The 24236-nt window shown below is 41.7% G+C and overlaps 1 protein-coding gene across 2 annotated transcripts in view; it reads left to right on the top strand.

Annotated features, from left to right (window-relative positions):
- Window positions 1-24236, top strand: part of KIFAP3 (kinesin associated protein 3) — a 72815-nt gene that overhangs the window by 16712 nt on the left and 31867 nt on the right. For both annotated transcript variants that reach the window (XM_053391362.1, XM_053391361.1), the window contains exons 10-15: window positions 455-617; window positions 10768-10868; window positions 19134-19242; window positions 20168-20280; window positions 21006-21171; window positions 23775-23900. In XM_053391362.1, the coding sequence (XP_053247337.1) occupies window positions 455-617; window positions 10768-10868; window positions 19134-19242; window positions 20168-20280; window positions 21006-21171; window positions 23775-23900 (778 nt within the window). The remainder of the gene's footprint in view (window positions 1-454; window positions 618-10767; window positions 10869-19133; window positions 19243-20167; window positions 20281-21005; window positions 21172-23774; window positions 23901-24236) is intronic.

The raw sequence follows: 24236 nt of genomic DNA, 5'->3' as shown, positions 1-24236 counted from the left end.
TTAAATCGTTGTGGCATTTAAAATGATATGCAGTTGAACATGACCTTCATACATCTGTTAAAGGGTGACATTTTGCTGCCTAGACTACACGCAGTGTCTTGGTAGTTATAGTTTCATATAGTTAATTGTTTCATCTCACTCCTCCACCCCAGTTTTTACTAATTCTTGAATTGCATTCCTAAAGTTCTGAGCCTGTAGTTTCACTTGAACAGGTTCTCTTTCCAGATGCTAAGCATTGCTGAACTTTGACTTAAGTATTGTTTATGTTTTGGTAACCTTCAGCCAGAAGCTATTCATGAGGAAACTTCAGCAGACCTCTTTTTAGAAAAATAAAAATTACTGTATTTGAGGAGAAAATGCTGTGGAAGCCTTAATCTTTTAACTGTTGTTCCATTTTATGAAATGTTTGCAAGAAGGCTTTCAGAATTCTTACTTTCCTATGCTTCTAACACAGGTTGAAATGGATATTGTTGACAAACTGGTTAAAATGGTACCATGTGAACATGAAGACTTGCTGAACATAACTCTTCGACTCTTACTGAACCTTTCATTTGACACAGGCTTGAGAAATAAAATGGTACAAGTTGGGCTTCTTCCAAAACTCACTGCATTGTTGGGTAGGTTTCAATCTTTTTTCACTACTCACTTTAACCTTAGAGCTACTGAAAGCATTTTCTTAGTGAAATATTTTCTGGAGAAATACATATTTTTGCTACTGATCTCCTAATTATTACCAATTCTCTAACATCCCCTCCTTAAATGAAGCTGTTTCAGAATATAGCAAGCATAGTTCATGGTACAATTTGAGTTGAAGCTCTCAAGGTAGGGGGGAAATGAAAATAAGTTGTGAGGAATGGGAATAAATTTGGTTTTGTTTCCCTTTTAATGAGAAGCAATCGAAGTTGCACTTCTTGAACACAGCTAGCCTCTGAAATTTGCACTTTTCTGACTTTTATATAATGTTTTCCAACCAAACAATCTGTACAAAAACACATTTATTATTGTTGTTGTTAAAAATTGTATACTGCCCTTCATCCAAAGATCGCAGAGAAGTTCACAGCATAAAAAAAAGAGAATACAAAACAATGTGTATAAAAATGCATACATTCATGAAAATGACAAACAAAAATGCATTAGGGTGGAGGAAATTGCTTGCAAGAATATGTATATTGGTCAAACATGCATTCAAAAATGTGTTTTTTAAGAGAAATTCACACTTCAATTTAGACAAGTAGCTCTCTAAACTGTAGTTCATTCATATATCTCTGTAATAAGCCAGCTTGAATTAGGTCCACACTTGGAAATTATGTCTTCCATGTAATGATTAATAAATGAAGTTGAGCACCACTTCTAGATATAATATTAAACATGATATATCTGCAAAATGAGTTTCTGGATATTCTCAATCAGTGTTCAAAGCTCCCATTGTTCTAGGCGCATTTTGTGACATGGAATTTCATTACCACAAGCAGTTTCTGAGCTCTGGGTGCAGTACTGTGCCTAAGATTTCAGATTAAAACTGCAGAGTGGAAGGAAAGGAGGACCTTTTTCTGCCTCTCCACTTCCAGCTACTCTCTGAAGCCTGGAGAAGAGACCCTCTTAAGAATATTAGGGGGGTGGACAGGGGAAGGACTAGACCATGTGAAAAATGAACATAATATTTTAGCCTCTGTTCATTCTTTTTCAGCTTTGTATTCTTATTAAAAAAGCATGCCTAGACATTCCATTGTTGTGCCCATAACCTCGGTTTAAGGTGCCATTTAGCTCCTAGCTTTCATATCTCGGTTTCTAACACTGTTCTCAATATGTATTTGTCTGCAGTTCTTTAGTACAGGAGTATAACAAGACTGCATATTTATTTCTCTGTCCAGGTCATCACTTTACATAGTCATCTAGCTAAAAGATGTCTTTTGGAGGGCCATCCAATCTGATGAAGTTCAAACAGGTCACTGTTCGTAGTAATATTGAATTACCTGTTGGCAAGGGGATAATATTTATAATTCTGAACCCTCGCTTACATTCTGCTTTTGATATGATCATCATAACAGTTGCTTTAAGTGGCTGAAAGTCCTTTGGTATATTGACAAAGGCAGCACATATCACAGGTTCTCAAAAGACTTCTGCTGATATGCCCACACAGATATTTAGCACTTCGGCACTCCATGAACCTGTTTGTCTCCAGAACCCAGCTTGCTTTCCGTCAGCCAGTTCTGTCAAAAACTTCTAGCACGCATATCAGTTAGCTGTACTTTTATTTTGTTGGCTGCAAATTTTGCGCAGGCTGTTCTGAAGCCGGGCAAGGCAAATCCTACAGAGATGGCTTTTTATTCCCCTAACAGCTGAAAACCCAAGCCTTGGGAGCCTGTTTCTATTTAGCCTTGTCCAGAGAGATGTGAGCAGTGAAATATTTCCTCAGAATTCTTTTGTAATCCTGGCATGACCCTGCTTTGTGTTGGTTTGAAAATAAGAGGAATAGCTGTCGGTCTGCCTGAAAAAAGTAGGTTGGGCTCTCAGTGTGCTTGAAGCACTCTTGTGGATACTACGGAGACAGACACTTGGGGTGGATTTTTGCATTCTTGTTTCTTGATTTTTGCATGGTGCCTTTTTTATATAGAAAAATTGTGTCCGTACTCACCATGAAGTTGTTCTAGTAAGTGCCACACTTTTAACATTTGGGAAAGAAGGTGCCGGTACTGCGTACCTTTGAGTATCCCCAGGGGGGGAAAGCACTGGAGCGTCATGATAGCAGGGGGGGAAAGCACTGTACCGTCAAGATAGCAGGGGGAGCTAATGGGTTGCTCTCTAGATGTTTGGGACTACAGCTCCCATTACCGCTAACCGTTATACGAATCGGGTGGCCTGATAGTCATCGGAAGCTTAAACCAAAGGAACTGTAACAATCTAAGTGCACCAATCCATCTTTTGAAAGGACACGAAGGCCTTTCTTGACAACCTTTCAGAACATAAAGAGGATTGTGGCAGAATGAATTGATTCTTGTAAGTTAGTGCCGGGCCCAGATAAATTATTCTTGAGTGGTGTTATAGTCCAGTGTTAGGGAGCTGGCCAGTGGACTGGATCCTCATCTCCCCCAACCCCTGTGGGTCATTTTAACAGGTGAATGAGGGTTGTCCACCTATCAGTCCCTGCTTCCTGCATCATTGCCTGCCTGATGGGTTTAGGGCAGGTGGGTGTGGCTTGGAAGAAATGGCCTTCCCAGCCAAATTAGGACCCCTACGAGGCCTAATTAAGCCTACAGGCCCCAGTTTCCCTATTGCTGCTATGGTCCCTTAATTGGCAGGCATTCATTCTTTACCTTTGGACTCAGCTGCACTGGCAAAGAAAAAGCACTTTATATGTGTCATTTATGGATTCTTACACTGTGACACCAGATGGTGCTGTGGAGTTCTGTTTTTGCTAACCCGATTTCTCATACAAAGTTTGAGGTGCGTTTAACTGAAACACTTCTCTAATGTGTCTAGATACAGCTTTTGTTTCCCTAGGAAATAATTTTCTTGACAAATATAGTGTAATAAGGCCTGTCTCTGAAGTCACTTGAGCTATCTGCCTATAAAGTGAATTGTTCATAAAAATATGGGTATTGTAAAATGATGTTAACCAAGATGATTTTTTAAGTTAGTAAATATTTTTTTAACCTTCTTTTGACTGCAATACCTTGTTCTTTCTCCTGAGTCAGTTCTATGAGGGGTGCTGCTGTTGGTAAAAAAAAATGAAGGAGAAAATGTTTGTACAATCCCACTTCAAAATGATTCCCCACCTCACCTTCTTAGTTTCACATTTGTGGCATAATTGAATGGCCTTAACTTTGACTGTCTTGTTTTTTCTAAACCCCTTCCGAAAAAGGCCTGGTCTTCAAAACCTCTTTGCTACTTCTGATTTCTCTGAAGGAAAGTATTGCAATTTCTTTCCTTAATAAATGGTGATTTAGAACCTCGAAACAGCTGATCATATTGAAATCTGGAGATAAACAGGTCCATGGAGTGCTGAAGTGCTAAATATCTGTTTGGGCATATCAGGTTGTGTTTATAACTTGTAACTGCTGCCTCCTGTGCTTTTGCTGTATTTGCAACACTGAAGTGACCTCTTAGATCAGGGGTGTCAAACTCAAATTCATCGGGGGCCGCATCAGCAGTTTGGTCACCCTCAAAGGGCCGGTTGTATCTATAGGACTCAATATGCGCTCAATATAAAAACAAGTGGAGGTTTCCTGAATGCATGTAAAGTGGAGGTTTCCTGTGTAGAACGGCCAGCGCCGCTAGAGGGCAGACGTTCTCTGGCTTGTAGGCTGCCGCGTATGCGCTGAAGAGGCGGCTTTCTTGTGTCAAAAAAAAAAAAGATGCGAGAATAAAAGGTGAAGGCTGGCGGCCGGCGGCAGCTACACGGACCACATGACGAGGTCTGGCGGGCCGGATTCGGCCCGCGGGCCTTATGTTTGACACCCGTGTCTTAGATGCAGACCTGGGTAGTGTGTATAGAGGTCCTGGGCTGCCCAAAACATGCCCCTGCCTTGCTGTTGTGGTCCAAAGAAAAGGAAAGCAATACATTTGACACCATCTTGGCGGCAGGAGTTGTCTGAAGGAGGCATACAAGACACTATCCAACAGCCTTAGGGACTCCACTCCAGATTTGTGTAGGGTTTACTCCTGAACCTTTTGTCCTTCCAAAGATGTATTGCAAGGCATTTTTCCGTGGGGTTTACAACCGAAGCCTTTCTCATGAATGAGTGTAGCCGCAAGGCTGCGGTGGTTTAGGAACAGAGTTTTCCTTCTCCTAGTTGGGCTACTTTCCCAGGTTGCCCATCTGCCCTTCAAGCTTAACCTGTTCACAAAGTTTAATTGATAGTCAAAAACAACTGCAAATAAACTTTGTTTTTATGTCTTTACACATGTCTTGTGGTATTATATGCTGCTATTGTGTTCAGTTTTATCTTCAGCTTTTAAAAAGTTGTATGCCTTCTTTGTCTACCAGACCTATGGTCTTTTTTCTTTTCTTTTTTAATAAAGGTTCCATTATTTTTATGAACGTTTATTTCCAAGAAGTTTTAAACCAACTTTTCCTTTATGCCCTGGCTTGGCCTTTTCATAATGAATTTAATATGCAGTTTCACACATTTGTTTGAGAAAGGACCTTCTTATTGGCTACAGCAATGTTGTTCTAATTTTAATAAGCCTAATTTATCCTATAAAGAAACATACATTTTCCAACCCGATTAAGTGAGCAAACAATTGGGGTTAGATGTGGCAGATCATAACAGAAAGCATATGTCCTGCCCTGAGAGCACAGCAAAGTCTCTTATCAGGATTGCTTGAAGTTATTCATGGTAGTAAAATGTTATGCTTCCTCCTGTTTTCCCAATTAAATGAGGAAACCTTTATTCCTATGGCAGTCCTGCCACAGCTGGTTTCAATATTTTGTGTGTGAACATTGCCTAAGGTGTCCTTTTCTTTCTAGCAGTAACTAGCTGAATCATATTAAGAATGAAAGGGATTGGTCTTGGGAAAACAGTAATTATTCAGAGATTTATTCAGAAGGTGGGTTTTGTGCTATTTGCAGCATGCATGTCTTGGAAAAACATGTTGCCTCCCTAATCCATGTAGGTCTAGAGTTGTCTAGATAGAAGGCTCTATGGAAGAAGAGATCCTAGGGCCCTAGGCTATTCTTGCACTGAAGTCTCAACAGTGCTAGGTTGCGTCATTCAAGGGTGGGTGGGATTACAAAGTGCAGATTTGCCTGTTTTTGAAGGGAAGCTCACCCATATTGCAGGATCCAAGTGCTACTTGGATGGTCATTTCCAGAGGGTGATGCTTAGGGCCCCATGGAGCCTTCAGTGTGGAGTTCCTCGGGGTTTAATTTTATTCCCTGTGCTCTTTAACATCTACATGAAACCACTGTGTGAGGTTATCTGGAGTGATGACACACAGCTCTACTTCTTTACAGCTGCAGGTGAGGCAGGGATGAACGGGACCATGGTCTTACCTCAGTAATGAGGACAAGAGCCAACAAACTGAAACTCATTCCAGGTAAGACCTAGGCCAGGCATAGGCGCACTCAGCCCCCCATATGTTTGTGCGACTACAGTTCCCATAATCCCTGACCACTGGTCCTGCTAGCCAGGGATCATGGGAGTTGTAGTCCTAAAACATCTGGAGGGCTGAGTTTGCCTATGCCTGACCTAGGCACTGTTAGTGGGGTGATGGATGAGAGATTGCCTGCTCTTGATGGGGTTACAGTTGCCCCCAAAGGAGCAGGTATGCAGCTTGTGGGTACTCCTGGATCTCTTGGTGTCGCTTGAGGCTCAGGTGGCCTCAGTGTTGTGGAGTGCCTTCCATCAGCTTCCGCTGGTGGTCCAGCTGCGCCCCTTATTTGGACAGGGATAGCTTTACTTCTGTTTTCTTGGCTCTGGCAACCGCTAGGCTGGATTACTGCAACACATTATACATAGGGCTATCTCTGAAGACGGTTCAGAAACTTCAGCTGGTGCAGAATTCTGCTGGTTAATTCCACCATATCTTATGCTTCGTCATGCAGTCAGTGAGAGGGAAGTTCCTTGTCTCAGTTCCAGGGCTGGTGTAAAGTTGCCACATTGACAGGGATGTGCTCATGGTCTGGAGGGGTACAACATATGTCTGTGTCTCCCTGTGTTGTCTCCCACACTGTCCCACTTTTAGGTGTTTTCAATGGCATACGTTTGCCAGCAGAACTGCTACACTGATGAAGTTTTCCATTGGCCTATCTGCCATGGTGGCAGCATATTTCGTGTTCCATCGGCATAGTAGGACAACTGCCATGTTGCCTCTTGGCCAGTATGACATTTTTGCGGAATTCCTCTGTTAATCTAAAAATTATTACATGTGGGAAACAAAACAAAAAGTGGAAAAATAAGCTCAATGGGGTACAGGCATTGTCTTGTTCTGTGCGGGAGCAGGCAAAGGTGATACGATGATATTGCAAAGGAAGGCATATATGTTGGGGTTTCATGTAGTGATGTGCACATATTCTTTAGTGCAGATGTGTCAGATTGGTTCTAATGAGTAGGGCGTACAAGTCACAAAATGTAGAGGATTAAACCTCAGTGTTGCATTGCAGCCCTAGCATGGTTAGGGATTGTGTACTAATGAACAGAATAGAGTAGTTTTGGTCCATAATTGCTGCGACATGGCTTGCTTAATGTTCAAAAGCTTAAAACAATTTTGAACTTTGGATTCATCATATGTGTAGTTGGAGCTTTTAATTTGTTGAAAACTTGTTGTGAAAACAGCCCAAGGGACACAATATTTTTCCACCCCAGCTGTTCCAGATGAACTGCAGCTGCAAATTTAACGGTATTATTTCTATAAACCACCGAGTATATTTTATAATGGCAATAATTTCCACAGAAAAACCAGTTATTGCTGCTAATGACTGGGTTGTTGAGCATTAACAGCCTTCAGCTGGGAATGACCAAGTGTTCTGGAATGGTAGTATAAATGCAAAGGACAATTGAATAACACTTTGGAATAATGATTTGATTAATCAATGATAAATTCCTGTGGGAATAAATTCAAAGTATTTCTGACCACCCAGTTTATTAGCCAGTGAGCTCATCATTATTTAACCTTATTACCATAATACATAATGTCCAGGCTGTTAGTTGCTAGAGCTGTCCTTAAATGTTTTGGCCAATACTTAGTCATTAAATGCTGTTGTTTTTAAACAGCTTGTCTCTCTGCAAGGCATCATATGACTATTTTTATCCTTGTCTTTTAAAAACCTTGCATAGAATTGGCATTTGTGTTTATATCTGAATTGTTGCCTTGCTACGACTTTCCCTATGAAACATCATATAATCTTGCGCTTAAATTGGGTCAATCTGGTGTGCTGTGCTTCTGCCTTCCCTTTGCCTATCTGCCTTCCAACTTTATCCACTCATAGAATCATAGAGTTGGAATAGACCACAAGGGCCATCGAGTCCAACCCCCTGCCAAGCAGGAAACACCATCAGAGCACTCCTGACATATGGTTGTCAAGCCTCTGCTTAAAGACCTCCAAAGGAGGAGACTCCACCACACTCCTTGGCAGCAAATTCCACTGTCAAACAGCTCTTACTGTCAGGAAGTTCTTCCTAATGTTTAGGTGGAATCTTCTTTCTTGTAGTTTGGATCCATTGCTCCGTGTCCGCTTCTCTGGAGCAGCAGAAAACAACCTTTCTCCCTCCTCTATACGACATCCTTTTATATATTTGAACATGGCTATCATATCACCCCTTAACCTCCTCTTCTCCAGGCTAAACATGCCCAGCTCCCTTAGCCGTTCCTCATAAGGCATCGTTTCCAGGCCTTTGACCATTTTGGTTGCCCTCCTCTGGACACGTTCCAGTTTGTCAGTGTCCTTCTTGAACTGTGGTGCCCAGAACTGGACACAGTACTCCAGGTGAGGTCTGACCAGAGCAGAATACAGTGGCACTATTACTTCCCTTGATCTAGATGCTATACTCCTATTGATGCAGCCCAGAATTGCATTGGCTTTTTTAGCTGCCACGTCACACTGTTGGCTCATGTCAAGTTTGTGGTCAACCAAGACTCCTAGATCCTTTTCACATGTACTGCTCTCAAGCCAGGTGTCACCCATCTTGTATTTGTTTCTCTCATTTTTTTTGCGCAAATAATTGGCAGATGTACAATGCCATCAAAACTCCTTGTGATAGAATTGCTGTGACAGTTATTCGTACTCTCTGAACATTGTTAGTACAAAATGAGTGCTGACCACCCATAATGTCTTGGTCTACTTGACCAACTGCATAACAAACCAGAGAGCTGCCAATCCCATAACCTTTTTCTTGATTTTCCTGTGCTTTTAGCAACCAACTGCTTCTAGCATATTGCAATGGTTGAGAAACGCACTTTCAAATTGAGATTGGCAAAGGGGAGGGGAATCAACATTGTCTGTTATATGGAACATGCCCATGATTTATATTAGAGGACACAGACCTGCAACAGGAATGGCAGGGTGTATGTATTCCTCAAGTTCTGGGACAAGGTTAGAGTGGGAAAAGATGTATGTAGGCTGTACAACTGAAATAGCCTCCTTTTCACACTAGGTTTGCAGGAGGTGTTGATGCTGTAGTACTTATACTAAGCTATATTGCTATGTGCAATATCATCCCCCTGCTTTATTTTTTTATTTTTTTCCTGGTGGGGGGGCAAGATAAGGATTTGCCACATGATTTGGTGGAAGGAATGAGTGTGCATTTCTAAGCACTTTGAACTTAGATTGGACTTGCAATAGGATCTTTACAGATTCCCTTGCCAGCTCCCTCTTGCTCTTCACCACGGAACCATTACAGTACTAAGGAAATTTTCTTTAAATGGTATGCATAAAAGGGGTATGCATATTGGTAAAAGGGGTGTGCATATTGTTGTTGTTGTTGTTGTTTAGTCGTTTAGTCGTGTCCGACTCTTCGTGACCCCATGGACCAGAGCACGCCAGGCACCTCTGTCCTCCACTACCTCCCGCAGTTTGGTCAAACTCATGCTGGTAACCTCGAAAACACTATCCAACCATCTCGTCCTCTGTCGCCCCCTTCTCCTTGTGCCCTCCATCTTTCCCAGCATCAGTGTCTTCTCCAGGGAGTCTTCTCTTCTCACGAGGTGGCCAAAGTACTGGAGCCTCAGCTTCACGATCTGTCCTTCCAGTGAGCACTCAGGGCTGATTTCCTTCGGAATAGAGAGGTTTGATCTTCTTGCAGTCCATGGGACTCTCAAGAGTCTCCTCCAGCACCATAATTCAAAAGCATCAATTCTTCAGCGATCAGCCTTCTTTATGGTCCAGCTCTCACTTCCATAGATCACTACTGGGAAAACCATGGCTTTAACTATACGGACCTTTGTTGGCAAGGTGACGTCTCTACTTCTCAAGATGCTGTCTAGGCCTGTCATTGCCCTTCTCCCAAGAAGCAGGCGTCTTTTAATTTCGTGGCTGCTGTCACCATCTGCAGTGATCAAGGAGCCCAAGAAAGTAAAATCTCTCACTGCCTCCATTTCTTCCCCTTCTATTTGCCAGGAGGTGATGGGACCAGTTAATTGCCCCTATAATAGAGGAAAGCTCTCTTATCTTCAGAACACAGGGGCATGATTAATCTAAAATTAAGTACTTTTCAATTCCATTGATTTCCATAGGAAAAATCCAGAACATATTGCAGCTAGACCGTGCTAAATCTATTTTTGATTAGATCTTAGATATGGAGCGAGCTGCCTACCTCTACTCTAAAAGCCTTCATCCCCCAGTTCTTTGTTGAATCTTCAGAATCAACTGTTAGAATTCCCATGATAAATGGCAGCTCCGTAACAGTAAGCTTATCCTTAGCTTACTGAGTTGAAAGGGTTGGGACGGGCAGGAAATGGCAAAGACAGGGGAACAGTGGGAGTGAAGAGACCTGGTAGCCTGACATCCTGAAGTATTAGAACTAAGAGAGAAATTATTGGGGGCATGAAGAATAAATCGGGAGACACAACAATTGGCTCAGTGTCTATCAAGGTGTATCCAAAATGGTTCTTACTTTGATTCTGCCTGGTGTTGCATTTACTTCAAAATGTTTTCTTTGTTCCTTTTTTATTTTTAAAGGGCAGTAACAGTAGAATAGTACAAATGCTTGTCTCTGAAATGGCAAACTTTGAAAAGTCTTTTAAAACCTGGTTAAATCTGCATTAATGCCAATTCAAACATGATGAATTGATCTAGGTTATCCTTTTTGTCCATTTCTTTTTCCGTAGCCAATGAAAATTATAAGCAAGTGGCCATGTGTATTCTCTACCATATAAGCATGGATGATCGCTTTAAATCGATGTTTGCATACACAGACTGCATTCCTCAGGTAGGTGTGTCTTCTTTTCAAATGGCCATTTCACCCATACTGGATTAATCCTCAGTTTCCTTGTAGCAGAATTCATAAGGATGTTACAGTAAAAGTGACAATATTTTCCCCCTTGCTAATGCTCTTCAATGGCTTTTAGGGGGGTAACCACCCATTTTCTTCTAGGCAATAGGATTTGCCCATTGAGTTGGCAGGCAAATGCTTCGCCTCTGTTTTGTTGCAGTGCTGCTCATGATCATTTTTAGAAATTGTAACTCCAGAAAGCTGCTGCTGCTTCAGAAAAATCTCAGTGAGCAGGCAGGTTTTGAAATTTATCTTTCTTGTATGGTCTTGGGATTTTCTGTTGTTTTCAGGCAATTTATGTAGTTTTGGATCTCTATACTTTTGAGCTTTCACTGATCAATGGTAACAGGTTACTCTCCTTGGTTCAGTCCATTCATTAGTAACTTTACTGAAAAAGGAATATTTATGGTATTTCAAACTGGGTTCACCTAACTTAGACTTCTTTTATCTCCTGCATAAGTTTATTTTGATATGTTAGCTCTCCCAAAGTCCGCATCCTTTCCCCTGTAAATTGGACCTAATGGTTTGGGTCCTGCTTTCTGGAGTGCCTTTTGTTGATGTTGAAATTGATATTAAACACCCCATAACCTACTTAGACTCCAGTTAAATCTAGGTCGGTTCTTGCTGCACTCGCCAGTGGTTTGACATGACAAATGATGAATCTGGTAGCGAACAGCCTTGATGAGTTCCTGATGAGCCTTCAGTAGTCTGATTTTCTACTGTTTGTCACTACAGAAATACTGCTTACCTTTAGTATTTATATTCCGAACTGGTTATGTTCAATTTTTAAAAGTTAAGCCTGCATAATCAGCATTCTTCTAGGGCAATAAAGAGTTGTGATTACTGTTCTATTTGTTTGTAATCCTGCTAGTCTTTTGGCATCCAAATACACATGCAGCTGTGAGAACTTACGTCTTAAAAGAATAAATTTGAATTCTCAGGCTTGTAACTGGAAGTTATACAAAAGTGCTACATGGACTGCAAATCAAGTCACTTTTGTGAGTTAGACGCTTCTGTGGGTTTTCGGTTTGCAACCTGTAGGTTCATTGGGTTGCTATCTTTTTAAAAACCATTTTTAGTGGCTGAAAGGAATGCAATATCACTGGAAGGCTCTCATGCCTTTCCCGAGTTAATGGGTGCTATTGTAGTAAGAGTTAAAAGTGAGCATTAACAGTCCATTCTTGTTTAGACCCCAGCAGTGCATGCTTTATTTAAATAGGTGCAAATGCCATCCAGATGTTTATGAAAGCATTTATAGGTAATAGCCTGGCCAATCAAAGGGCATGGTTGTACTGTGATGTCATCGTGATATTCAATATTCTTCCACAGAGCAGTATGCAAACTCCTCTGCAGCTTACTTATCCACATGTTTTTCCATCACAGTTGTCAGTTGGGCCTCTCTTTGATCTGCAAGCTTCTTTTTAGCTTAATGCTGGTAAACGTTCTCTCTTGACAGCCCCCTTTGCTTTTGTCCACCATTATCTGCTGAAGTTCAGAAACCAGAGCATTACTTCAAACATTAAGAGTGAGGGAGTAGCCAGTCAAGAGAGATTCTTGAGGCATGCAGTTCTGGCATAATCATTCAAAGATGTTTGAGCCGGGGAGAGGGAGAGGGCCGGACTGAGGTGTATGAACGGAAAGCTGTGGGGGTTGGCCTCTGGTCACTGGTAAATAAGTGAAGTCAGGTGCCAGAGAGTCTAGACACAGTGATTTTAGTCCTGGGCTGTGGTATCTGATACTCAATATGGGACTTGTCTGATTGAAAACTACTGCCTCTTCGCTGCACACGCTGCAGCCCTTTTACTGCTTTCCTGCTAAATGAAGAAAAGATGACAATGGACATAGTAAAAGCAGAACAAATTTAATTTTAATATTTCCTATTTGGCAGCAATTACACTCTCCTTTGAAGTGGCATGAGTAGCAATCAAATTAAATGAAGACATAATGGGAAACATGGAGCTCGTACCAAAGGATTATTCTAAAAACTTGAACTAGTTTAGATAAAATTACAGGACTTCCCTCCCTTTCTACAGGAATGCAGTTCAGCGCTGGCAGCACACTTTAACTTCAATTCATTTTTCATTTAATTAAGAGAGGACAATTTTATCTCCTAAATACAATAGATAATTTACAGACAAACTACAGGTGAAATCATTTAATTCAATGGGTCTGCACTGCGTATGACTTAGCTGGAGGGTCCCCTTTAGCATTTTTAGATTAAGTCCTTTGCAGATTCAAGTAGGTCAAAATAAGTTAAAACAATTCTTTAAAAAGATAGTTTAAAAGACTTTTCTTAGAAACCTAATACCTCCCTTAAAAGAATCAAGTCTTCAAAAAAGTTATATGATCTAAGAAAGTCTTTAAAAGAATCCTTCCAGAAGAATTTAAAAATTATAAAGTAGTACCTTAGAGACCAACTGAGTAGTTTTAGGTATAAGCTTTCGTGTGCATGCACACTTCTTCAGATACATCCTTTGCAGATGTTTAATTCCTGCTCTGTAGTATTCCCCATTCTTGATATGAAAACCAAGCATCAGGACAGGTAAAAGGAAGTCCTCCTTCACACAGTACGTTGTTAAACTGTGAAATTTGCTGCTACAGAAAGGTTTTACTGACTTCTTAAACTCTCTTCTGTTGCAGTTCTTTATTACATTATCTTTCTCTTCATTGCTGCAGTACGAGCTCACAATTATTAAACTGCTCTGGCAATTGTGTAGCTGAAAAGCAGTCTATAAATGCTTAAAATAAAAATCATAAGGTATTGTACTCTAAGAGACTTCTAGGCATACTGAACATTAAAGGAGTATTCCAGGCATGTGGAATAGTAAGGAAGAAAAGACTTGAGGGCAGGTCTGCACCATACATTCAAAGCATGTGACACCCACCCCCAACCAAATCTTGGGAACTATATGTTAAGTTGTGGGTGAATATATCAGACAACACAGCGATTCTTCAAACAGCTCTTCTTTATTCAGAGGCCAGAACAGAACTGAACTGAAGGGCTCAGTCAACCTGCTTATATAGAGCTCCAGTACAACGTTACTGTAGCAACTTTCTAAAACTATCCAATCACTGAATGTCACTTTCGATCCTTCATTTGCATAACTATCTACAGTATCCCCCTGCTAAAACTATCCAATCACTGAACGTCACTTTCGATCCTTCATTTGCATAACTATCTACAGTATCCCCCTGCTAAAACTATCCAATCACTGAACGTCACTTTTGATCCTTCATTTGCATAACTATCTACAGTATCCCCCTGCTGGCCCAGGGTGGGAACTTCAGTACATAACACTATAGTTTCCCCGCCCAGAGCTGCAATTCCCATTCCATAAAAACTACATTGTTGGGTGGAGGGAGTGTGCTATGTGTGCATTTCAGTGTGCATTGAATGTGCCTTAGTAATTGGTTTGGATCTGTTCCCATGGGTGTTCCAAAGTCCTACCAGCAGCTGAGGATGGCAGACCTGCAGGGGCAAAAGTGGGGGGGGGGGGAGAGGGTACAGGGCTACTGAGGATGCCAGAGGTAAAAACAAAAGATTTGTCCTGGATATGATATAAAAAAAAATAGGGGTGGTTGGCCTTTGCTGCCCAACTGAGTCCCTAAGTCCATGTTCCGTCAGAGATGAATGGATGGAGGCAGGATGCAGGGAAAGCAAGACAGATCTTTATTTTTCTTTTGCAACAGAGTTCCCTCGCCTCCTTGCAAGGAGGCAGGAGAGACCCAGAACCAATAAAAAACATCTCTTTTAAGGGTTTTTCATCCCCTCTACGAACCATCAGAAATTACATCACACACAAGGTGGGGTTACTGTGTCTCAGGCAGGCCAAGGTGTGATATTCCTGAAGATTTAGCAAGTTTTACATAGTTCCAGATTCTTAAGGAAATCAGCCTTGAGTGCTCACTGGAAGGACAGATCCTGAAGCTGAGGCTCCAATACTTTGGCCACCTCATGAGAAGAGAAGACTCCCTGGAAAAGACCCTGATGTTGGGAAAGATGGAGGGCACAAGGAGAAGGGGACGACAGAGGACAAGATGGTTGGACAGTGTTCTCGAAGCTGCCAGCATGAGTTTGACCAAGCTGCCTGGCATGCTCTGGTCCATTGGGTCACGAAGAGACGGACACGACTAAACAACAACAAAACAACATAGTTCCAGACACAGTTTATACAAAACATTAGCATTTGATAAGACTATTGGGATGCCAGTCAGACATCCCTCAGTGCAGAGCATCTGGGCAAACAGTGATAATCAATAACAGGAAAGTTCATTGATATAGGAGAGGAATCCCTTCAGGAACTCCCCCTGACTGCTATCTGCCTGCGTTTTCTCAGGCAAGGGGGATTAAAGAGGCAGAGGAGATATTGAGAGTCTTTAGAAGAACCAAGATGGCTTTTGGGTTGCTCTCCTGTACTATTTTAGACATGTGGGTTATATACTTATGTATGCGTGTTTACCTTGTGCAGTTATCAACATTTATTCTATATTTGATTATTCTATATTTGAGACCTTAGAATTCCTATAACAGATAGGAGACTGGATTGAAGCTAGTGTAGAAATCTTAAGGAGTGTCACACAATGTGAACTCTTGAGAGGTGCGGATGTTTCTTGTGGTAAAATTCTGGATCTAGGTAAGAGGGCCGAGATGTGACAATGAAAGGCCAGAGTGGAGAAAGTTGCAGTAGAATGAGAACATGAACCAAAGGTTTCACCAAGGAGATGGAGAGGTAGGGTAGTATAGTGTTGGACTAGGACCTGGAAGATCAGGGTTCAAATCCCTGCTCAGCCATGAAGCTCATTGGTTGACCTTGGGCCAGTCAGCTTAACTATCTCACAGAGTTGTTTTAAGCATACAATGGAGTAATGTACAAGTTTGTACATTGCCTGAGCTCGTTGGAGGACAGGTGGGAGATAAATGTAGGAATAAATAAATAATTTTTGTCACTTTGTACAGAAAGAAACAACAGTATTTGGCAGCAGACGGAAGGTCAGTTAAATTTTAGAGAGTGGGTTATCTTTAAGGCATTTTGATAAAGATAAAATCAGTCCTTTGGCTGGGAAGATTAAAAACCCTCCTTTTATGTATCTTTGCAAAAGCCCTTAATTATCCATATTAATCAATGAGTCGCAGCCTCAACAATCTCATTAGGAGCGTATTATGGATGACAATTTATCTTGTAAAATATATGTGTTAGTTAAACCAGGTTTAACCTCATCACCGAGAGGCCATAATATAATTACGGAGCCAGAACCCACTTTAGCAATCTAACTGAAGACATTTTACAGAAGTGTGCCATTTCCATTTCTTCCTGGAGGGAAAAATACTCTAGCCCTCATACTGGAAGATGAAAGGGGAAATACATTTCTGATCCCTTAGGATTGGGAAGCAGAAAGGATCTGAGCACTGGAACTCCTAAAGGAAATATTTACGTAAACTGGAATTGTAACGCTGTTGAAATGCCGCTTGTGCTGATTGGGCGCAGAGTGTGTCCACGTTACAAAGGTCTGATAGGAGCATGGGGCAGGGGGGAAATAGGTTGGGAATTATTTCACTGCATTCTAGTGCAGTGCTGTATTGTTGGAGGAGGAGGAATGCAGGGCCCAGATAGGGGTTGTGGAGATGGGTACTCTTTTAAAAGTATGTAACCTCCGCTGCTGATGCGGGTGGCACTACGGGTTAAACCACAGAGCCTAGGACTTGCCGATCAGAAGGTCGGCGGTGCAAATCCCCGCGACGGGGTGAGCTCCCGTTGCTCGGTCCCTGCTCCTGCCAACCTAGCAGTTCAAAAGCACGTCAAAGTGCAAGTAGATAAATAGGTACCGCTCCGGCGGGAAGGTAAACGGCGTTTCCGTACGCTGCTCTGGTTCGCCAGAAGGGGCTTAGTCCTGCTGGCCACATGACCCAGAAGCTGTACGCCGGCTCCCTCCCAGAGTCGCCTGCGGCTGGACCCAACGGTCAAGAGTCCCTTTACCTTTACCTTTAACTACCACTGTACACCTAAGTCCTAAGAGATAAGGAATGAGGCCAAATTGTATGTTTTAGCTGAGGATGTTTATATGAACCTACTTCCCTGTATTTATATGGGGTGTCCAAATCTTGCGAGATTTCCTGGGTCAAATCAGAAGCAGATAAAAAGTCTTGAAATCACATATTCATTGTCTAGAAACAATAATTCATGGTTCTGTTTGAGACCATTTCTCTCTTGCAAGTGACAGCTGCCTCAAATAGAGAAATGCAGCATTTTAGCATAACTGCGATTGGGCAGCGGTTTTTCTTCTTGCAAACCAAGTATGGCAACGAACAGATACTCATCATGTTCTTTCTGACCCCAGCCTTTTTGCAAATGAAACATGTGGTGTTAATTTTGTTGAGGGTGAAACGCTTTAAAAACTGCCTTGCAAAGATGGTCTATCATTGTGATTCCCAGATTGCAGGTCGAGGGAACTGTGGCTGGGAGAACATGGCTTGTTCCTCTGTAGTCGATTTAGAAAAGCTAATAACAAACGCAAACATAACATTCTGCTTATTGAAACACAATAAAACAATTCCATTCTGATGAACATATCCGTAAAATATCTTTCTAATGGTGAAATACTACACATTTACTAGGGAGTAAGCCTCATTGAATATAGTGGGACTTCTGAGTAAACATGCATAGGATTATGCTGTATAAGGCATTTATGAGTAATTCACATATATATAAGTCCACACAACCATGTCTCTCAATGAATACATAAGGAGCCTGTTATAGAAAAATAGGGGGGCTGGCTTTTGCTGCCCAGCCCTCCATGGAACTAAGTCCCCTAAGTCCATGATTGGTCCATGATTGGTCAGAGAAGAATGGATAGAGGCAGGATCCAGTGAAAGCAAGGCAGATCTTTATTTTTCTGTTGCAACAGAGTCTCCCCACTGTTGGACTTTCTCCACTGTTGGACTGGGGTGATGGAATAAAAACTTGCCCACATTATCTTTGCTTACTTTATTTTTAAATAATGTTTAAACAGCTGCAACTCACCACCCCTCTACACCAGCCAGTACCATACAAAGCGTTTGGTCAACTTAAATACAGTTTTCAAAATAATCAATTACCCTATCACATCGCTGCATCACATAACTCCACCTCTAATTAGTTACATTGTTAAGATACAGGTGTGCTGAAACGTCGATAGTTTGCAGGTGTGCTGCCACGCAAATCATTATTACTAAAAAAAACACCACTGAGTAGCACCGTTGACCACATCAATACTGTATTAAGAAAACCCAACACACACACCCTTCTCAAAAAGGTAAGAGAAACAAAGAACGAAGTGTGCAGGAACCTTTAAGGACGTTTGACATTGCCCAACCCCATAGCTAAAGACCACCCTAAAAACACCATACATACACCACACATCTCTGCATCCTGTACTGGTTGTGTTTGATCATTTATATTGGCCTGTTACACTCTCTATCTTCCATATACTTTTTTGCTCTAGGACTAGCTTACTGCCTTTCTTTCCCTGCCTAAAAGTTGTCCAAGAACACCATCCACAAAAAGCGGCTGCACAACTTCCACTCACATTTTTATTGGTGACCTAAGTTGTTTCACCAAGGTCTGCCACCATATTTGAGCAATGCATGGGGCAGATAAGTAGAGATGATGTGGCTGAATTCTTCTTTGGCGATTACTCGTAGCCGAGTAAGATTGTCTTCCATGAACATGGTCTTAACAGTGACTGTGGAGGCCATTTCCTGATCAACATGTCCTTCTACAGTGGGGACATAGGTTTCTGGACGGGAGTTGATCACGGTAAGAGTTTGCCAAACGTGCCTTCCTCTTAGCACATTTCTCCCTTTCATCCTGAGTTCGAGCATCTTCAAAGTCCATGGCACCTTTGGTAAAGGCTGTTCTCCAGTTGGAGCGCTCACAGGCCAGTGTTTCCCAGTTGTCAGTGTTTATACTACTTTTTTATTTTAGATTTGCCTTGAGAGTCTTTAAACCTTTTTTGTTGACCACCGGCATTACGCTTTCCATTTTTAAGTCCAAACAACATGACCATCTAACAAAGTTAACGTTGAAGAATCATTGCTTCGACACTTTTGATCTTTGCTTCTTCCAGTACACTGGCATTAGTTCGCCTATCATGTGGGTTTCATGTAAGAGATGGGTTCATTTTTATTGCTGCTAATGCAGTTGCTTGACATTTATGTGTTGATAGTTAATGAAGATGTTGTTTGAGTGCCCTGATGAACGTGTCGACCTAGAGCTCATTTCCTTTTGCATTAACCTGGCCGCTAACAAGAGAAATGTACAACTCATTTGTGAAGGTGAGTATTCCACTATGGCTGAAGAACTGCTTAACTATGAATAATGTCATGAATCAGGATTGGCTCAACCCTGACTTGATTTAGAAACTGAACCAGTTCCAATACAGATCTTTAAAGCACCTTACTTCCCTTAGTTGAAGGAGCAGCCAGCTTGTGTCCACCTTCTTGTTCCATGTTTCAGATGTGCAACAGAACCTGTTCTCATACCCCATGACTGCTAAGTTTATTCAACAGCTTTAGTTAGTAGATTGTGTCAAAAGCTTTTTGGAAGTCCGGGTATACAATGTCTACCAGATCAGCCCTGTCTGCATACTTTTTGACACTTGAAAATCTCAAAAGACTGGCCAAATAAGACTTTGCTATGCAAAATCCATGATGTCTTCCTTAGAAAGATGTAGTATTCAGTATATATAAATATGTAGTTTATAAGATTATAAAATATGTATAATATATTTTGTGTATAAGATGATTGTTGTTGTCATCTGCCCTGCAACCCTAGGAAGAAGGATGGGATATAAATCTCAATAACGAATGAATGAAGGGAAGTTTTCTACCAAATTACTAAGCCAGTCTTTTTTCTTTTTTAAAAGCGTCTCTCCCGCCCCCCATTAAAAAAATAAACAACAAAACATGCTATCACTGATAGCAGCTTACAGGAGAGCAATATAACCAAGACTACTACCTTTGACATAAATAGACAGCTCAGTAGGTCTACTCTGTGTAGGACTAGCATTTGTTGACTGCTTATAGCAAGCCCCTACCATGATGTGATGTTGTTTGTTGTTTGCCCTACATAACCAGAGTAGGCATCATGTACAATGTAAATAGATTGGATGGTCCCTTTGTTAATGTTGTATACAAACCGTTATAATCAATTGGTTCATACATTTCTCCCTCCCCTTTCATTTGGGTTGTTTCTTTTCAGGAAATGGACTGAAGATGCTGATGAAGAGAGCACTGAAATTCAAGGACCCATTATTGATGAAAATGATTAGGAACATCTCTCAGCATGATGGGCCAACCAAAACTTTGTTTATTGTAAGCATGCCTTATAAGTAATTTCTACCCTTCATAAGGTGGGGGACTTGTTTTATTTTAATGAAATTGAATAATGGATAAAATAACTTCACATTGAACACTGCACTTGATCGTTTGCAGCTTTGCAAATGCTTTCACTTCACATGACTTAATTATGTTGGAATATTATAGTAAACAGTGTAAACTCTGACTTCTCTAGTTCGTATTACTGCATGCCAGTATTATTATTTTTTAAAGATAATTTCTTCTGTCCTTCCTGTTGCTGTGCGGTAGCTGATTACTGAGCTTTCAGACCTCAGCATCCCTGCCATCATCTGTCTTAAAAGAATATTTGACTTGCCTTTATAAAGCTGTTACCATGTGTATGGAGTGCTTGGAATACTGAGAATGTATTTGAAAGTATTTTTGAAAGTGTAGTTGGCATTCATATAGCACTTCTTTCTAAATTTAGATTTTAATATATATAAAATGTTTGTTGGACTGGATAATGTGTCTGGAACTGAAAAAGTATTCATTAGCTTGACATAGGAAGAACAGTTAAGGGTTTCTGTTGCCAAAGTACACTCTTGATGTTGGATTCACAATATTGCATGTGTGTAATCAGCAGTTTAGTAACCACCTAGGCACACCTGCTCATTCCAGTTCACCACCATTATAACAGGCAATGCCTTTTCCTTTATGCACGCAATCTATTTGTTAAATGCTTGCTTTATTTGTTTGTTTAGGATTATGTTGGTGACCTAGCTGCCCAGGTATCAAATGATGAAGATGAGGAATTTGTGATTGAATGCTTGGGAACACTGGCCAATTTGACATTGCCTGATTTGGACTGGGAACTTGTCTTGAAAGAATACAAAATGGTACCATACCTCAAAGATAAATTAAAGCCAGGTATGTATTATGAATGCCTAGTAATTCAAGATACTTTCTTTTGCTGTGCGGCATGGTTGTAGGTTCATTAATTTGCTTGGGTTTTACTTTGAATTTTGGGAAGTTGAAGAACATAAAGTAACACTTCAGCAAACTTTCATAGTTGGGCTAAAATCCCAAATGACAATCCAGGCACGGTCTATTTCTCAGTCAGATGAAAACATCAGATATCCTAGTCAGGTTTTTGAAACGATATAGGGGGCTTTTCCCCGTATCCAGAAAGCAAGCTTTCTAGAGGTATAAACCAATAATCATATGTTTTCATTTACTAACCAGATATGCTTTCACATCTGTACAAGCTTTAAAATATAGTTTTCCTATAAATAGCCAGCGGCTTCCATGCTCAAACTCTTTCTGACCAGAAATCTGATGGTGTGTGTTTTATGACACGTGTGTGCTGATTTTCTTTGCTGGTGGCAGCTGTTTGCACATTATGGACCGCCATTGCAGACGGTCTCCTGACATTTAGGGGCAGCCTTTTAGAGGTTAAAGGTAAAGGTAAAGGTAACCCTGCCCGTACGGGCCAGTCTTGCTAGACTCTGGGGTTGTGCGCCCATCTCACTTAAGAGGCCAGGGGCCAGCGCTGTCCGGAGACACTTCCGGGTCACGTGGCCAGCGTGACAAAGCTGCATCTGGCGAGCCAGCGCAGCACACGGAAACGCCGTTTACCTTCCCGCCAGTAAGTGGTCCCTATTTATCTACTTGCACCTGGGGGTGCTTTCGAACTGCTAGGTTGGCAGGCGCTGGGACCGAGCAACGGGAGCGCTCCCCGCCGCGGGGATTCGAACCGCTGACCTTTCGATCGGCAAGCCCTAGGCGCTGAGGCTTTTACCCACAGCGCCACCCGCATCCCCTTTTTAGAGGTTACAGGGGCTAAAATAGAAAGGGTACAGCTCTTTAAATCCTGATTTCTCTGTTTGGCTAAATAAACCAAGAAAGCTGACTTTACTTTGCCAAATGATTAACAAATACAGGAACAGGCAGTGTAATAACACCTGTGGGTTATCTAGGCTTCCTTCCCTTTCTCCAGTAATAATGATTGTGACACATTACAGTAATGCACTTGACCATACATGTGCCCTCTCGATCTCTGTCCCTCTTGGCTAATCAAATCTAGCTGGCAAGGTTTAACCAGCTGGGTCCAGGAGGTGGTAATTATGTCTTTACCTAAGTCAGTGATGGCCAAACTTGGCCCTCCAGCTGTTTTGGGACTACAATTCCCATCATCATGGACCACTGGTCCTGTTAGCTAAGGATGATGGGAGTTGTAGTCCCAAAACAGCTGGAGGGCCAAGTTTGATCATTACTGGCCTAAGGGGATTGTCCCCACTGCCCTTAAAGAGGAAGTATTACAGCCACTTCTAAAGAAGTCCACCCTGAACCCAATGCTTTGTGACAGCTTTCGACCAACCACAGATACCCTGTTTGGGGGGAAGGTGATGAAGGCGGGGTTGGTGGTGCAACAGCAGACCTTCTTGAAATATACCAGTTATCTAGACCTATTCCAGTCTGGTTCAGCGCTGACTTTGGGATGGAATCAGTCAACGTCGCCCTGATTAATGACCTTTATAGAGAACAAGACAAGTAAAGCATGACCTTACTGCTTCTCCTCAGTCTCTCTGCAGCTTTTGATATCTTTGATGATGGCATTCTCCTGGACCCAACTTGGTAGGGTGGGTACTGGGGGCATGTTTTACAGAGGCTCCACTCCTACTTCCAGGGTCAGCATAATATTGAGGAAGTGCTCTTCTGCTCTGGCAGTTAGGCTATGGCGTTCTGCAGAGCACAGTTTTGTCCCCAGTGCTATTTAACATATATGTGAGGTCATTGAGAGAAGTCATTGGGAGATTTGGAACATACTGTCGTCAGTACACTGATGGCATTCAGCTCTATAGTGGTGCAGGAACTGGACTGGAGCCTGGATGCAGTGCTGGGCTGAACGAGGACCAATAAACTGAGCTTGACTTCTGGTAAGATGGGTGCAGGGCTGGTGAAAATGCTTTGAAGGACCCATGAATCTAACCAGTGCTTTTTTTCTGGGGCGACACAGGGGTACGCATACCCCTAAACATTTTGTGAATCTTTGTACTTTTGTCCATTTACTGTATTTATTTCCCCCCGATTTGAACTATTAAATGGTGATTTTCTTGAGTCAAAATGAGAGTACCCCATAACATTTGTTTAGGGGGGGAAAGCACTGGATCTAACAATCCCTTACCAGATATTGAAACTCCCAAAGCAATGGTTGTCTCAAAGAACCTGTGACATAGGTGCTGTCCTAAAGCCTTCCTGGCTATTAGCCCACTGCATCGGTTAAAAAAAAGAGTTTAGAATGGGGCAGAGGAGTTACGATCAGCGACCCTGTTGTACTTTGTTGGGGCTGAAGGCTAAACAAGGATGTTGCATCAGTATGGCAGCCACCTCAAATGCTTGCTTACTGCTAAAAAAAAGAAGTTTTGCTGGGCATATTGAAAAATTCTCTGTGGGTGTGGCTTTCTTCCAGCATGAAGCTTGGTGTGTGTCTGTGGGATTCAACAATACCCTCTCTCTGTTAAATTTATCAGGTTCTGCAGAAGATGACCTTGTTTTGGAAGTGGTGATAATGATTGGCACAGTGTCCATGGATGATTCCTGCGCAGCGCTGCTAGCTAAATCTGGGATTATTCCAGCACTCATTGAACTACTAAATGGTATGTTATTAAGAATCTCCTATGGGTGTTTTGGGGGGGTGTGCGCATAGTTCCTAGTTCCACAAGTCTGTAAGCACTTGAGTATTAAACCTATGTTGTGAAAGCTTACTTAATGTTAGATTGTTTATTGCCCTCTGATGCTCATCCAAGACAAATACTTTCAGTGGATATACCACTTAAAAAAAATTGTACAAAAATTGCTATGGAATTTTTTTTGACAAGAGCAATTTACTTCAGCTTAGCAACTCCTCTGATTAGACCTCTCATTAAAAACAATAATATTCAAGAGGTTGGGACTTGAAATGCTAACTCTTCTCTGCCCCTTCTTCAAGAAGG

Source organism: Podarcis raffonei, chromosome 6 (assembly GCF_027172205.1).
Source record: "Podarcis raffonei isolate rPodRaf1 chromosome 6, rPodRaf1.pri, whole genome shotgun sequence".
Classification (NCBI taxonomy): domain Eukaryota; kingdom Metazoa; phylum Chordata; class Lepidosauria; order Squamata; family Lacertidae; genus Podarcis; species Podarcis raffonei.
The sequence above is the reverse complement of the archived record's forward strand: the minus strand, read 5'-3'. Positions and strand labels throughout refer to the sequence as shown.